Below are 16,559 nucleotides of genomic sequence, written 5' to 3'. Positions count from 1 at the left end.
GCATCTATCAGGACCGCTCCCGGATCCCTGGATCTGGACCCGTAACAAGGAAGCTTGGCGTTCTGTCGAGACGCCATGAGATCTATCTCTGGTTTGCCCCAACGTCGAAGTATTTGGGCAAAGACCTCCGGATGAAGTTCCCACTCCCCCGGATGAAGAGTCTGACGACTTAGGAAATCCGCCTCCCAGTTCTCCACTCCCGGGATGTGGATTGCTGACAGGTGGCAAGAGTGAAACTCTGCCCAGCGAATTATCTTTGATACTTCCATCATCGCTAGGGAGCTTCTTGTCCCTCCTTGATGGTTGATGTAAGCTACAGTCGTGATGTTGTCCGACTGAAACCTGATGAACCCCCGAGTTGTTAACTGGGGCCAAGCCAGAAGAGCATTGAGAACTGCTCTCAATTCCAGAATGTTTATAGGCAGGAGACTCTCCTCCCGAGTCCATGATCCCTGAGCCTTCAGAGAATTCCAGACAGCGCCCCAACCTAGTAGGCTGGCGTCTGTTGTTACAATTGTCCAATCCGGCCTGCTGAATGGCATTCCCCTGGACAGATGTGGCCGAGAAAGCCACCATAGAAGAGAATTTCTGGTCTCTTGATCCAGATTCAGAGTAGGGGACAAATCTGAGTAATCCCCATTCCACTGACTTAGCATGCACAATTGCAGCGGTCTGAGATGTAGGCGTGCAAAGGGTACTATGTCCATTGCCGCTACCATTAAGCCATGCATTGAGCTACTGACGGGTGTTGAATGGAATGAAGGACACGGCATGCATTTTGAAGCTTTGTTAACCTGTCTTCTGTCAGGTAAATCTTCATTTCTACAGAATCTATAAGAGTCCCCAAGAAGGGAACTCTTGTGAGTGGAAAGAGAGAACTCTTCTTTTCGTTCACCTTCCATCCATGCGACCTTAGAAATGCCAGTACTAACTCTGTATGAGACTTGGCAGTTTGAAAACTTGAAGCTTGTATCAGAATGTCGTCTAGGTACGGAGCTACCGAAATTCCTTGCGGTCTTAGTACCGCCAGAAGAGTACCCAGAACCTTTGTGAAGATTCTTGGAGCCGTAGCCAATCCGAATGGAAGAGCTACAAACTGGTAATGCCTGTCTAGGAAGGCAAACCTTAGATACCGGTAATGATCTTTGTGAATCGGTATGTGAAGGTAAGCATCCTTTAAATCCACTGTGGTCATGTACTGACCCTTTTGGATCATGGGTAGGATTGTCCGAATAGTTTCCATTTTGAACGATGGAACTCTTAGGAATTTGTTTAGGATCTTTAAATCCAAGATTGGCCTGATGGTTCCCTCTTTTTTGGGAACCACAAACAGATTTGAGTAAAACCCCTGTCCATGTTCCGACCGTGGAACTGGATGGATCACTCCCATTAGTAAAAGATCTTGTACACAGCGTAGAAACGCCTCTTTCTTTATTTGGTTTGTTGACAACCTTGACAGATGAAATCTCCCTTTTGGGGGAGAGGATTTGAAGTCCAGAAGATATCCCTGAGATATGATCTCTAACGCCCAGGGATCCTGGACATCTCTTGCCCAAGCCTGGGCGAAGAGATAAAGTCTGCCCCCCACTAGATCCGTTTCCGGATCGGGGGCCCTCGATTCATGCTGTCTTAGGGGCAGTAGCAGGTTTTCTGGCCTGCTTGCCCTTGTTCCAGGACTGGTTAGGTCTCCAGCCTTGTCTGTAGCGAGCAACAGCTCCTTCCTGTTTTGGAGCAGAGGAAGTTGATGCTGCTCCTGCCTTGAAATTACGAAAGGAACGAAAATTAGACTGTCTAGCCTTAGGTTTGGCTCTGTCTTGAGGCAGGGCATGGCCTTTACCTCCTGTAATGTCAGCGATAATTTCTTTCAAACCGGGCCCGAATAAGGTCTGCCCTTTGAAAGGTATGTTAAGTAATTTAGATTTAGAAGTAACGTCAGCTGACCAGGATTTTATCCACAGTGCTCTGCGTGCCTGAATGGCGAATCCGGAATTCTTAGCCGTAAGTTTTGTTAAATGTACTACGGCATCTGAAACAAATGAATTAGCTAGCTTAAGTGTTTTAAGCTTGCTTGAAATCTCATCTATAGTTATTGAGTCAAGAGTCTCTTCCAGGGACTCGGACCAAAAAGCGGCCGCGGCCGAGACAGACGCAATACATGCAAGGGGTTGCAATATAAAACCTTGTTGAACAAACATTTTCTTAAGGTAACCCTCTAATTTTTTATCCATTGGATCTGAAAAGGCACAGCTATCCTCCACCGGGATAGTGGTACGCTTAGCCAGAGTAGAAACCGCTCCCTCCACTTTAGGGACCGTCTGCCATAAGTCCCGTGTGGTGGCGTCTATTGGAAACATTTTCCTAAACACAGGAGGGGGGGAAAAGGGTACACCGGGCCTATCCCACTCCTTAGTAATTATCTCTGTAAGCCTCTTAGGTATAGGAAATACGTCAGTACTCGCCGGTACCGCATAGTATCTATCCAGCCTACATAATTTCTCTGGGATTGCAACGGTGTTACAATCATTCAGAGCTGCTAATACCTCCCCTAACAGTACACGGAGGTTTTCGAGTTTAAACTTAAAATTAGAAATGTCTGAATCCATTCTATTGGGATCAGAACCGTCACCTGCAGATTGAAGCTCTCCGTCCTCATGTTCAGCATACTGTGACGCAGTATCAGACATGGTCCTATTATCAACAGCGCACTCTGTTCTCACCCCAGAGTGATCACGCTTACCTCTAAGTTCTGGTAATTTAGCCAAAACTTCAGTCATAACATTAGCCATATCCTGTAAAGTGATTTGTAATGGCCGCCCTGATGTACTCGGCGCCACAATATCACGCACCTCCCGAGCGGGAGATGCAGGTACTGACACGTGAGGCGAGTTAGTCGGCATAACTCTCCCCTCGTTGTTTGGTGAATGATGTTCAATTTGTACAGATTGACTTTTATTTAAAGTAGCATCAATGCAATTAGTACATAAATTTCTATTGGGCTCCACTTTGGCTTTAGCACATATAGCACAGAGATATTCCTCTGAGTCAGACATGTTTAACACACTAGCAATTAAACTAGCAACTTGGAAATACTTTTCAAAGCAATTTACAAATAATATGAAAAACGTACTGTGCCTTTAAGAAGCACAGAAAAAAGTTATGACAGTTGAGTAATAATAAACCGGAGAAACTATAACATCAAATTCTTTCCGGTAAAAACACAATTTTAGCAAAGGATTGCCCCCATTAGCAATGGATAACTAACCCTGAATATCAGAAAAAAAGTACAGAATATAAACGTTTTTTATCACAGTCAATCACAATCTCACAGCTCTGCTGTGAGTGATTACCTCCCTCAAAGTAACCTTTGAAGACCCCTGAGCTCTGTAGAGACGAACCGGATCATGCAGGGAAGAAAACAGACTTGTGACTGAATTTTCTGATGCGTAGCAAAAGCGCCAAAATAGGCCCCTCCCCCTCACACACAACAGTGAGGGAGATCAGTAAACTGTCTTAAATTAAATAAAACGACTGCCAAGTGGAAAAAAACAGTGTCCAAAATAATTTTTCACCCAGTACCTCAGATAATTAAACGATTTAACATGCCAGCAAAAACGTTTAACATCAAATAAATGAAATGTCATTAGAAAGCCTGTTGCTAGTCACTGCAAGTTAGGCTAAAGTCTTATGCATACAGTATTATCCCAGTGAAGTGCCATTCCCCAGAATACTGAAGTGTAAATATACATACATGACAGCCTGATACCAGTTGCTACTACTGCATTTAAGGCTGAGCTTACATTATATCGGTATGGCAGAATTTTCTCAGTCAATTTCATTCTCAGAAAATAATATGCTGCTACATACCTCTTTGCAGGTTAACCTGCCCGCTGTCCCCTGATCTGAAGTTTACCTCACTCAGATGGCCGAGAACAGCAATATGATCTTAACTACTCCGGCTAAAATCATACAAAAAACTCAGGTAGATTCTTCTTCAAATTCTACCAGAGAAGGAACAACACACTCCGGTGCTGTTTTAAAATAAAAAACTTTTGATTGAAGGTATAAAACTAAGTATAATCACCACAGTCCTCTCACACATCCTATCTATTAGTTGGGTGCAAGAGAATGACTGGGTGTGACGTAGAGGGGAGGAGCTATATAGCAGCTCTGCTGGGTGATCCTCTTGCACTTCCTGTTGGGGAGGAGTTAATATCCCAGAAGTAATGATGACCCGTGGACTGACCACACTTAACAGGAGAAAGCAGCGTTAGGAGCCCTTAACGCTGCTTTTGACGGCTAACGTTACACTCTAAATCTAGGCGTATTATAATTAATATAGCTTTCTCTACCCATATTCCGAAATGTATTGATCAAACATTTCTCCTGTTTCGATAAGTGCAATTTTTTTTCATTCTTTTGGATTGTATCTCATTCTTTAATATATGTCATTCAGAATTCCGCACAATTCAACATTTGGTGGGCTTTTATATAATTTCTTTAGTTCAAATTCATAATGTAGTAAGTTATACTCTCTAACTATGGGTTATTTTCTTTGTTTCATTGCTGTTCAATATTCATTTTAAAAGGACATGATACCAAAAATTTTCTTTCATGATTTAGATAAAGCAACTGTCAAGTTTACTGCCAATGACGAGGTATATATGTGCATCCACCAATCAGCAGCTAGCACACAGTAGTGCACTTCTGTTCCTGAGCCTACCTAGGTATGCTTTTCAGCAAAGGATACCAAAGGAACAAAGGAAGTTAGATAATAGAAATAAATCAGAAAATTGTTTAAAATTGCATGTTCTATCTGAATCTTAAAAGTTTAATTTTAACTTTATTGTCCCTTTAAAAAGGAAACCCACAAATTAACCAAAATAAATTAGTGCTGGATGTACTGAAGCGTCACGATCATTTTCCTAAGCTCCCTTTAGTTGGATCTTTAACATAAAGTTGATAATCTAAGAACCATATTTTATTCTGTAATAAACTTAACTTCTGCTCTGTTTTAACCCCTTAGGCCAAATGGACGTAGATCTACCTCATGCTGTACATAGACTATTGTACCACATAATGTAGATCTATATCCATAATGCTGGAAGCCCAAGCAGTCTATATTTAAAAAATATACTGTGTAGGTTACAAAATATAAATGAATAAAAAGTTAAAAAAATCTGTTAAATACATGTATTATTATTATTATTCTAATTAAACAAATTCATTCTTATAATATTACTCAAACCAAAATGGGAAGTAACCCACCCAAAAAAATCTTAGAAAAGGAATCTCTACAATCAATTACCTTCGGTAATATATTTACATTTGACTCAATTAGTGTAAATCCATTAATTATACAAATTCAAAAAAGAATAATCTATAAACTGATTTATATGATTTAAAGTGATATGAAACCCAATTTTCTTCTTTAATGATTCATATAGAGCGTAGAATTTTAAGCAACTTTCTAATTTACTCCTATTATAATTTTTTCTTCGTTCTCTTGGTATCTTTATTTGAAAAATTAGGTTTCATATCCCTTTCATGTGATTTACATCTCACTGAATCACTAAATAAAATAATAAATACAATTTTAAAAAATGAGAAAAAAAGGTGTGCAAATCTAATGCAAGCAGTTATTAGTAATATTATTTATAGATATCATTTAAGACACATAAACAATATATGTAATTTAAGTCTATATAGATGAATTGTTGCTATACATACAACCAATACAAGCTAAACAAGATATACATAGCATGTTTAAAAGACAATTTGCATGAGTAATTTTAAGCCTTTTATTTGCCAGACGGACTATACGCCTTCTAAATGACCCATAAGACCACTCTTGGACCTCCTAGTACTAACAAAAGATGCCAAGCTATAGGAGGCAGTCCTGAACAATAGAAGACCACTCTTGGGTCTCAAATGGTGAATATCCATTTTCTTATTTTATAATATACATAACAATTGTTTGTTCATTTGTAAACAAAAACTTAGAATAACAAAAAATGCAGTTTTCATAATTATTAATCTGAAAACAAATTCACATATCTAATGCTGGTTAAATTCCAAACCTTTCCCATCATAACTTGAACATCTATTTAACCTGCAATTCACTGAATTACACAAGCACATTTTATCTTAAAGAGCTAGCATTATTCAAAACTAATGTTTCAGTCTTCTATGAATTGAAGGGACATGAATCCCAAGGTTTTTCAAATAACTTTTGTTGAAAGAGCAGTAATACACTACTGCGAGCTAGCTGAAAGCCAATGACAAGAGGTATATACTGCTGATGTAATGACCCGTATTGTATGTAGCTTTGATAGCTACCAGTATTAATGATAACAAGTGTACTTTTATGCAGTGCCATTCTTTGGTACCTGATGCACATAACAAAAGATAAAACTGACTCACCTGTACATTCAATTCTAAAAAGATCTAGTGCTGCAGTCAGTGAAGATTCATCAACAGATTTTATTCCCCACATAGCAAATCTCACCACCGCAGCTTTCAAGCTTTCTGGTAGAAAGGAGAGCAGGAAAAGCGGCATATATACAATGTAGCGCAGACTGCACAGAAATGGTGTCATGATTTTGCCTTGGGGCGTCTGAGACATTCGTTCAATTGTTGGAAACAGTAGAATGGACTGGACAACCTGCGAATCCCCAAAAATAAATAAAAAAAAGCAACTGTATAAGTCAGTGTGATCACATTTAAAGGGGCTTTTAAAGTTTACATAATTATGACTTAATTTGACAATGAGACAAAGAATATTTAAAGGTTTTCTTAAAGATAACACTCAACATTACAGTCACTGATTACCATTGTTAAATAAAATGCAATGAATACAATATTTTAGATATTAAAAAATGATTTATCTATTTGCCTATATGTTTGCATATACTCTTAGGAAAAACAAAAGTTTTCCATGATTAGCCAGTATTAAGGCGTTTTTAGCACAACAAAGGAAGGTTAGACTGCATGTAAAAGAATAGAATGGCTAAATAAATATGTATATAATATGTGGTAAATAAGCATTTATCAATGCAGGCAACAAAAAATTTATATACAAAATAATATTCCATGCCATTTTTGTTAGGAGAACCAATAGAGTATTTTTGTAAGCCAGTACACTTATGACAGATACACAATGTTCATCTGTGCTGCACTGTGATTTAATTGCAATAAAACATATTGAGCTACATTACAAGTACAAATTTGCCTGTTTACGGGGGCACAATAAATAACCAGCCATTACAAGTGGCTGGCTATTGCTGTGAAAATTAACCAGAGATCAGATCTATGGTTAATTTTATAAATGTCCCCCAATCGCCCCCAAAATACAGTGTAGTGCTCTTTAAAGTAACTGCATGAAGCCGTTATAAGGGGTTAAAGTGCCTTTTAACATTGTGGTTAATGGGAACCGTGTGTACTAGCACCGAAATGAAAAGTCTGGACCGAAACGGAAATTTTAGGAAGCACCAAAAACCAAAACCTAAACTGACCATTTTGTTTGTGGTATAATTGTATTATATTAGACTTTAATTAATGTCATGAATGTAAATGAATACAAATTTAAAAAATACAAGCCAATTTCAATTAAAAAAATAAATTATTCTAAATTCATTTAATAAGTAAGTGTTAGAAAATTCCTGGATCCAAGTAACCTGAATTCATGTTACTTCCTAGCTGCAAAGAAAAGTTCTGTCCAGGTTATATGGTGCCCATACTGACATCAACTGGCTGTAGGCAGTATGGGGCTAAGCAATAAACTCACAGTCTGGGTACTGCTTGTTGTTTGTTTGTTTGTTTTTGTTTTTTTTTAACATTTGCCACATTAATCAATTGTATTTATTTAATTCATATAAATCTGCAGAATCATTTTCACTACATAACAGAGAAAAATATCTTGTGCTATTTTTTTTTTAAATGAAATATGTTTTAAAATTGTTGGGGCTAGAGAGATTGCAGATTAATGTTTGTATATGAATCACCCTTTTGTATAGATTTGTTTTAGCTCAGAAAATACCCTGTAGTTAGTCTTTTAATACTGCTAACTAATCAGGTGGTTTAAATATAATTCTAAATAGAAATTATAATAATAATGTCATAGATTTTTTTTCTTTCAGGCAAATCATTTTAAGAGCACAAAATTGTGTAGCTAATATTATTCTGAATTTTAAAATGAAACAAAAAATTATTAGAAAATCAGCAACAACAACAAAAAAAGTTTAAACGTTGCTTTTATACGTTACTGCTATATCTGTTGTGATTAAAAATTAAATAGTTTGCTCACAATAAAAAAAAATCTGTACTGCTTTAAGAGACATATGTGTAATGTCACAGACATGTACTGCAGTGCTTTTAATTTAACCAGACCCCAGGCTTATCAGAGGCAGACCACAATTAAAAAATAATTAAACCGGAGTCTGGACCATTCCTGAGTATTACCTGCAAAACCAGTATGGAAGACAGTGGAAGGTTAGCTCGGCAGTCCCTTTTAACTTGCAGGGGAAGGTGGGCGGAGTTTACGGAGGCATAATAACCAAAATATCCGCAAAACGCTTGAGGGAGGGCAGTGGAGACAGCGTTCTACGGGACAGTGCTGGGTCCGAGGAAGGGTAAAATAGGGTTTTAAATTTTTGGTCATTTTCGGCAGGTTTTTTTCCTATCAGCAAAACACAGATAACCCCATTTTTGGGCAATAAGTTTCAGGGGCCGATATATCCAGGCACCCCTAGTGTGAACCCTGTAAATATATATGTATATACTTATATACATATATATTTATATGTTAATATGTGTATATACACATATAAACACATACATACATATATATATATATATATATATATATATATATATATATATGTGTGTGTGTATAGGCGGTGTGAGCCCACAATCCATTACTCATGGGAACTAATACTCAAGCTATGGAGTCAACGAGTAATAACCTAAAGGGAAGGATTTAAAAATATATTTTTCACTGAGAAATTAAATCCACAGCCTCAACTTTTTTTTTAATGCACTCAAAAACATGAAACATTCAAGAATCAAACTGAAACAACTGCCTGAAACACCTTTCTACCAAAAGCTGCCTCAGAAGAAGCAAGATCAAAATGGTAGAATTTAGTAAACGTATGCAATGAAGACTAAGTAGCTGCTTTATAAGTTTGATCAAAAGAGACCTCATTCTTAAAAGACCATGAAGTAGCACCTGATCTGGTAGAATGAGCAGGAATCCGTTGCGGTGGAGCTGACCTGCCTCCAAATAAGCCTTGGGAATCTAAAGTTTCAACAAAGAGTCAGAAAAATGAATGAACAAAATAGTAGTTTGTCTAAAGGCCTAAGTAGCATCATTGTAATACTTTAATGCCCTAACAACATCCAAATTATGCAAAGATTTTTTTGATGCAGACTTGGGATTAGGACACAAAGAAGTAACAGCAATTTCTCTGCAGATTTTATCAGAAGAAACAACATTTGGCAAAACATAAAAAAGTATTTCTTAAAAGGACAAGAATCCAAACATTTTATTTTGTGATTTGGATATAACATACAATTTTAATCAACTTTCCAAATTACTTCTATTATCAAATTTGCTTCAGTCTCTTGCTATCCTTTGCTGAAGGAATATTGGCAGCTAGCTAAACACAAATGTGTGCAGACACCAATCAGCAGCTAACTCCCACTAGTGTAGGATATGTGTGCAATCTTTTTCAAAAAGGGATACTAAGAGAATGAAGCATGTTTGAAAATAGGAGAAAATTTAAAAGTGTCTTAAAATTACATGTTCTATCTGAATCATGCAAGTTTAGTTTTGACTTTCCGAACGGAGATTGATGCCCCTGTTTCCGCGCAAGCTTTCAAGCTTGCCGGAAACAGAAGTTATGAAGCAGCGGTCTAAAGACTGCTGCTCCATAACTTGTCTGCCTGCTCTGAGGCTACGGATATCAATCCGCCCGATCCCATACGATCGGGCTGATTGACACCCCCTGCTAGCGGCCGATTGGCCACGAATTTGCAGGGGGCGGCATTGCACAAGTAGTTCACAAGAACTGCTTGTGCAATGATAAATGCTGACAGCGTATGCAGACATAATACGCTACATTGTATCATGTCCGTCCGCACTTTAATAAATCAGCCCCAGATCATGCAATTTTAAGCAATTTTTGAATTTACTCCTATTATCAAATTTTCTTCGTTCTCTTGGTAGCTTTATTTGAAAAAGCAGGAATGTAAGCATAGGAGCCGGCCTATTTTTGGTTCAGCACCTGGGTAGCGCTTTCTTATTGGTGTCTAAATGTAGTCACCAATCAGCAAGGCCTACTCAGGTGCTGAACCAAAAATGGTCGGTTCCTAAGCTTACAATCAAATAAAGATACCAAGAGAATGAAGAAAATTTCATAATAGGAGTAAATTAGAAAGTTGCTTAAAATCGCATGCTCTATCTGAATCATGAAAGTTTAATTTTGCCTTATCCTGATGAAAAATCAGATAGGGACGTTAACAAGAAAGAACAGATAATTCAGAAACTGTTCTAGCAGATTAAATAGCTAAAAGAAACAACATTTTCCAAGAAAGTAGCTTAATGTCAATCTTATTTATAGGTTCAAAAGGAGAAGCTTGCAAAACTCTAAATACAAAGTTCAGATTCCAAGGAGGAGAAATTGGCTTAATTACAGGTTTGATATGAACCAAAGCCTGGACAAAACCATGGATATCAGGACGATTAGCAATTTTCCTATGAAACAAAACTGAAAGAGCAGAAATCTGACCTCTCAGGGAACTTGCAGATAAAACCTAATCCAAGCCATCCTGTAAAAACTGTAGAATCCTAGGAATTCTAAAAGAATGGCAAGAAAAACCATGGTCTATACACCAAGAAATGAAGGCTTTCCAGACTTTATTGTAAATTTTCCTAGTTACAGGCTTTCAAGTCTGAATTAAGGTTTCAATCACAGAATCAGAGAAACCCCTATGACTTAGAATTAAACGTTGAATTTCACTAACATCAAGCTCAGATACTTGAGAACTAGATGGAAAAGCAAATTTAGGAATAGAAGGCCTAGCCCCAGAGGCAGAGGAAAAAGTAGGTAACTGAACCTCTGTTCTAGATTTGGAAACCAAATCCTGTAAAATCACAGTATGATTACAAGAACCACCAATGTTCTTTCAAGGCTCAGCTTGAAAACTATTCTGAGTAGACATACCAACAGATACACAAGCTGAAACAACAAGGGAAGTAGTAGAACAAATACTAATACTATGTAAACGACCCTGATCCCTACAAAGTGCCTGAGATGTATGTTCAATATCCGTTTGAATACCTGCTGAAGAAACAAGAAGAAACAACTCCTCTAGGAGAAAAAACTGAGGACAGAAGAAATTCATTTGCCAGATGATCATCCCTAGAATGAAAACTATCAAAGATAGACAACAACTGTTCTTTTGCTAAGAGGGAATACAAAACATCACCCTGATCACTGAGAAACTAACCGCTAGATTTAGAGTTTGGTGTTAGCCGTCAAAACCAGCGTTAGAGGCTCCTAACGCTGGTTTTGGGCTACCGCTGGTATTTAGGGCTCCATGTACTAAGAGGCGGGCGGACAGCTTCTTAACTCGCGAAGCTGTCCGCCCGCCCGCCTCCGCTACACACGGGCAGCGGATCTATTGATCCGCTTGCCCGTATGTATCATTACACACTCAGCAGAATGTGTAATGCCCGCCCCTTCAGTCGCGCGACCAATCACGCGACTGAAGGGGCTGTCAATCACCGAGAGCGAGCGCGCTCTCTGTGATTTTGCTTCGCCACCTAAGAGGTGGCGTAGGGTGTAGGAAGCAGCGGTCTAATGACCGCTGCTTCTTACATTGCGGGAAGCAGGCTCACATATGCGAACCTGCCTGGCAAAGGCTCCGGAGCAGCTTTCGCTGCTTCGTACATGGAGCCCCTAGAGTCAGTCAGGAAAGGGTCTAACGCTCACTTTGCAGCCGCGATCCCCTTACGTCAATTGCGTATCCTATCTTTTCAATGGGATCTTTCTAACGCCGGTATTTAGAGTCGTGGCTGAAGTGAGCGTTAGAAATCTAACGACAAGACTCCAGCCGCAGAAAAAAAAACAGGAGTTAAGAGCTTTCTGGGCTAACGCCGGTTCATAAAGCTCTTAACTACTGTGCTCTAAAGTACACTAACACCCATAAACTACCTATGTACCCCTAAACCGAGGCCCCCCCCACATCGCCGCCACTCTATTAAAAATTTTTAACCCCTAATCTGCCGACCGCACACAGCCGCCACCTACGTTATCCCTATTTACCCCTAATCTGCTGCCCCTAATACCGCCGACACCTACATAATATTTATTAACCCCTAATCTGCCGCCCCCGCTATCGCTGACACCTGCATATTTTTTTAACCCCTAATCTGCCGCTCCGTACACCGCCGCAACCTACATTATACCTATGTACCCCTAATCTGCTGCCCCTAACAACGCCAACAAAATATTATATTTATTAAACCCTAATCTGCCGCCCCCAATGTTGCCTCCACCTACCTACAATTATTAACCCCTAATCTGCCGACCGGACCACACCGCTACTATAATAAATGTATTAACCCCTAAAGCTAAGTCTAACCCTAACACTAACACCCCCCTAACTTAAATATAATTTAAATCTAACGAAATAAATTAACTCTTATTAAATAAATTATTCCTATTTAAAGCTAAATACTTACCTGTAAAATAAACCCTAATATAGCTACCATTTAAATTATAATTATATTGTAGCTATTTTAGGATTTATATTTATTTTACAGGCAACTTTGTAATTATTTTAACCAGGTACAATAGCTATTAAATAGTTAATAACTATTTAATAGTTACCTAGTTAAAATAATTACAAAATTACCTGTAAAATAAATCCTAACCTAAGTTACAATTAAACCTAACACTACACTATCAATAAATTAATTAAATAAAATACCTACAATTACCTACAATTAAACCTAACACTACACTATCAATAAATTAATTAAATACAATACCTACAAATAAATACAATGAAATAAACTAACTAAAGTACAAAAAATAAAAAAATATTTACAAACATTAGAAAAATATTACAACAATTTTAAACTAATTACACCTACTCTAAGCCCCCTAATAAAATAACAAAGCCCCCCAAAATAAAAAAAATGCCCTACCCTATTCTAAAATTAAAATAGAAAAGCTCTTTTACCTTACCAGCCCTTAAAAGGGCCATTTGCGGGGCATGCCCCAAAGAATTCAGCTCTTTTGCCTGTGAAAAAAAACCCATACAATACCCCCCCCCCCAACATTACAACCCACCACCCACATACCCCTAATCTAACCCAAACCCCCCTTAAATAAACCTAACACTAAGCCCCTGAAGATCTTCCTACCTTATCTTCACCACACCGGGTATCACACCGATCCGTCCTGGCTCCGATGTCTTGATCCAAGCCCAAGCGGGGGGCTGAAGACATCCATCCTCCGGCTGAAGTCTTGATCCAAGCGGGCAGAAGAGGACATCCGGACCGGCAAACATCTTCATCCAAGCCGCATCTTCTTTGTTCTTCCATCCGATGACGACCGGCTCCATCTTGAAGACCTCCAGCGCGGATCCATCCTCTTCTAACGTTCTAAGGTTCCTTTAAGGGACGTCATCCAAGATGGCGTCCCTCGAATTCCGATTGGCTGATAGGATTCTATCAGCCAATCGGAATTAAGGTAGAAAATTCTGATTGGCTGATGGAATCAGCCAATCAGAATCAAGTTCAATCCGATTGGCTGATCCGATCAGCCAATCAGATTGAGCTCGGAACAGCCAATAGAATGCAAGCTCAATCTGATTGGCTGATCGGATCAGCCAATCGGATTGAACTTGATTCTGATTGGCTGATTCCATCAGCCAATCAGAATTTTCCTACCTTAATTCCGATTGGCTGATAGAATCCTATCAGCCAATCGGAATTCGAGGGACGCCATCTTGGATGACGTCCCTTAAAGGAACCTTCATTTGCTGTTAGGACGTCGTTAGAAGAGGATGGATCAGCGCTGGAGGTCTTCAAGATGGAGCCGGTCGTCATCGGATGGAAGAACATAGAAGATGCGGCTTGGATGAAGATGTTTGCCGGTCCGGATGTCCTTTTCTGCCCGCTTGGATCAAGACTTCAGCCGGAGGATGGATGTCTTAAGCCCCCCGCTTGGGCTTGGATCAAGACATCAGAGCCAGGACGGATCGGTGTGATACCCAGTGTGGTGAAGATAAGGTAGGAAGATCTTCAGGGGCTTAGTGTTAGGTTTATTTAAGGGGGTTTGGGTTAGATTAGGGGTATGTGGGTGGTGGGTTGTAATGTTGGGGGGGGGGGGTATTGTATGTTTTTTTTCTCCAGGCGAAAAGAGCTGAATTCTTTGGGGCATGCCCCGCAAATGGCCCTTTTAAGGGCTGGTAAGGTAAAAGAGCTTTTCTATTTTAAATTTAGAATAGGGTAGGGCATTTTTTTTATTTTGGGGGGCTTTGTTATTTTATTAGGGGGCTTAGAGTAGGTGTAATTAGTTTAAAATTGTTGTAATATTTTTCTAATGTTTGTAAATATTTTTTTATTTTTGTAACTTAGTTCTTTTTTATTTTTTGTACTTTAGTTAGTTTATTTTATTATATTTATTTGTAGGTATTGTATTTAATTAATTTATTGATATTGTAGTGTTAGGTTTAATTGTTGATAATTGTAGGTATTTAATTTAATTAATTTAATTAATTTAATGATAGTGTAGTGTTAGGTTTAATTGTAACTTAGGTTAGGATTTATTTTACATGTAATTTTGTAATTATTTTAACTAGGTAGCTATTAAATAGTTATTAACTATTTAATAGCTATTGTACCTGGTTAAAATAAATACAAAGTTGCCTGTAAAATAAATATAAATCCTAAAATAGCTACAATATAATTATAATTTATATTGTAGCTATATTAGGGTTTATTTTACAGGTAAGTATTTAGCTTTAAATAGGAATAATTTATTTAATAAGAGTTAATTTATTTCGTTAGATTTAAATTATATTTAACTTAGGGGGGTGTTAGGGTTAGGGTTAGACTTAGCTTTAGGGGTTAAAAAATTTATTAGAGTAGCGGTGAGGTCCGGTCGGCAGATTAGGGGTTAATACTTGAAGTTAGGTGTCGGCGATGTTAGGGAGGGCAGATTAGGGGTTAATACTATTTATTATAGGGTTAGTGAGGCGGATTAGGGGTTAATACATTTATTATAGTAGCGGTGAAGTCCGGTCGGCAGATTAGGGGTTAATAATTGTAGGTAGGTGGAGGCGACGTTGTGGGGGGCAGATTAGGGGTTAATAAATATAATATAGGGGTCGGCGGTGTTATGGGCAGCAGATTAGGGGTACATAGGGATAACGTAGGTTGCGGCGGTGTACGGAGCGGCAGATTAGGGGTTAATAATAATATGCAGGGGTCAGCGATAGCGGGGGCGGCAGATTAGGGGTTAATAAGTGTAAGGTTAGGGGTGTTTAAATTGGGGTACATGTTAGGGTGTAAGGTGCAGACTTAGGAAGTGTTTCTCCATAGGAAACAATGGGGCTGCGTTAGGAGCTGAACGCTGCTTTTTTGCAGGTGTTAGGTTTTTTTCAGCTAAAACTGCCCCATTGTTTCCTATGGGGGAATCGTGCACAAGCATGTTTTTGAAGCTGGCCGCGTTCGTAAGCACCGCTGGTATCGAGAGTTGCAGTGGCGGTAAATTATGCTCTACGCTCCCTTTTTGGAGCCTAACGCACTGAAAACGCAGCCATTCTGTGAACTCTAAATACCAGCGGTATTTAAAAGGTGCGGAGAAAAAAAAGCATGCGTTAGCTACGCGGGTCATTACCGACAAAACTCTAAATCTAGCCGTAAGAGTTTCCATCAGAATGATGTGATAAGTCACTACTGTCACCTAGTCTTACTGCAAGAGGAAAATAAACTTTCTTTTCAACAGAGGCTAAATAGTAAAGAACCTTAAAGATTGCGCAGAAACTCAAAATCAACATCGGAAGCCTTTCCTCCCAAGGAAACCAGACCCATTGTACTCTTAGAAACCTCCATACAATTGACAGGATCTTTAGAAGAAAATCTTGATTACGAATTTCAGGAGAGACTGGAACAAAACTTAAACTTTTAAAAGAAAGGTAAGTACATAGAACAAACAAAACTTCTTTCCGAGAATCTCTAGTCTGAATTTCCTAATGAAACTTGAGAAGTTGGCAGACTTAACCTGCCACCTACTAGAAACACTGGGTCGGGGGCTGCATCATTCATGCATTGTTAGTAGCAGGAACAATTTTTTTAGCCTGCTTAGACTTATTCCAGTTAACACTGGGGCTTTAAACTGAACCAGAAGTTCACTCATTTGTTCCTTATTCTGGTGAAAGGAATGGAAATGGTAAAAGGCCTTAGATTTACTTTAGATTTTTTTATCCTGAGGTATAATGTCCCCTTTACCCCCGAGTAACAGTACAAATAAGAATCTATATTTGAT

General features: G+C 38.6%; 1 protein-coding gene across 3 annotated transcripts in view; it reads right to left on the bottom strand.

Annotated features, from left to right (window-relative positions):
* The window catches only part of LDAH (lipid droplet associated hydrolase), a 900,338-nt gene that overhangs the window by 274,218 nt on the left and 609,561 nt on the right, over positions 1–16,559 (bottom strand). For all 3 annotated transcript variants that reach the window (XM_053709640.1, XM_053709641.1, XM_053709639.1), the window contains exon 6: positions 6,421–6,661. In XM_053709640.1, coding sequence (XP_053565615.1) covers positions 6,421–6,661 — 241 coding nt within the window. The remainder of the gene's footprint in view (positions 1–6,420; positions 6,662–16,559) is intronic.

This window comes from Bombina bombina, chromosome 4, assembly GCF_027579735.1.
Source record: "Bombina bombina isolate aBomBom1 chromosome 4, aBomBom1.pri, whole genome shotgun sequence".
NCBI classification, from domain to species: domain Eukaryota; kingdom Metazoa; phylum Chordata; class Amphibia; order Anura; family Bombinatoridae; genus Bombina; species Bombina bombina.
Note: the sequence above shows the minus strand (reverse complement) of the source record. Positions and strands in the feature narration are given on the sequence as shown.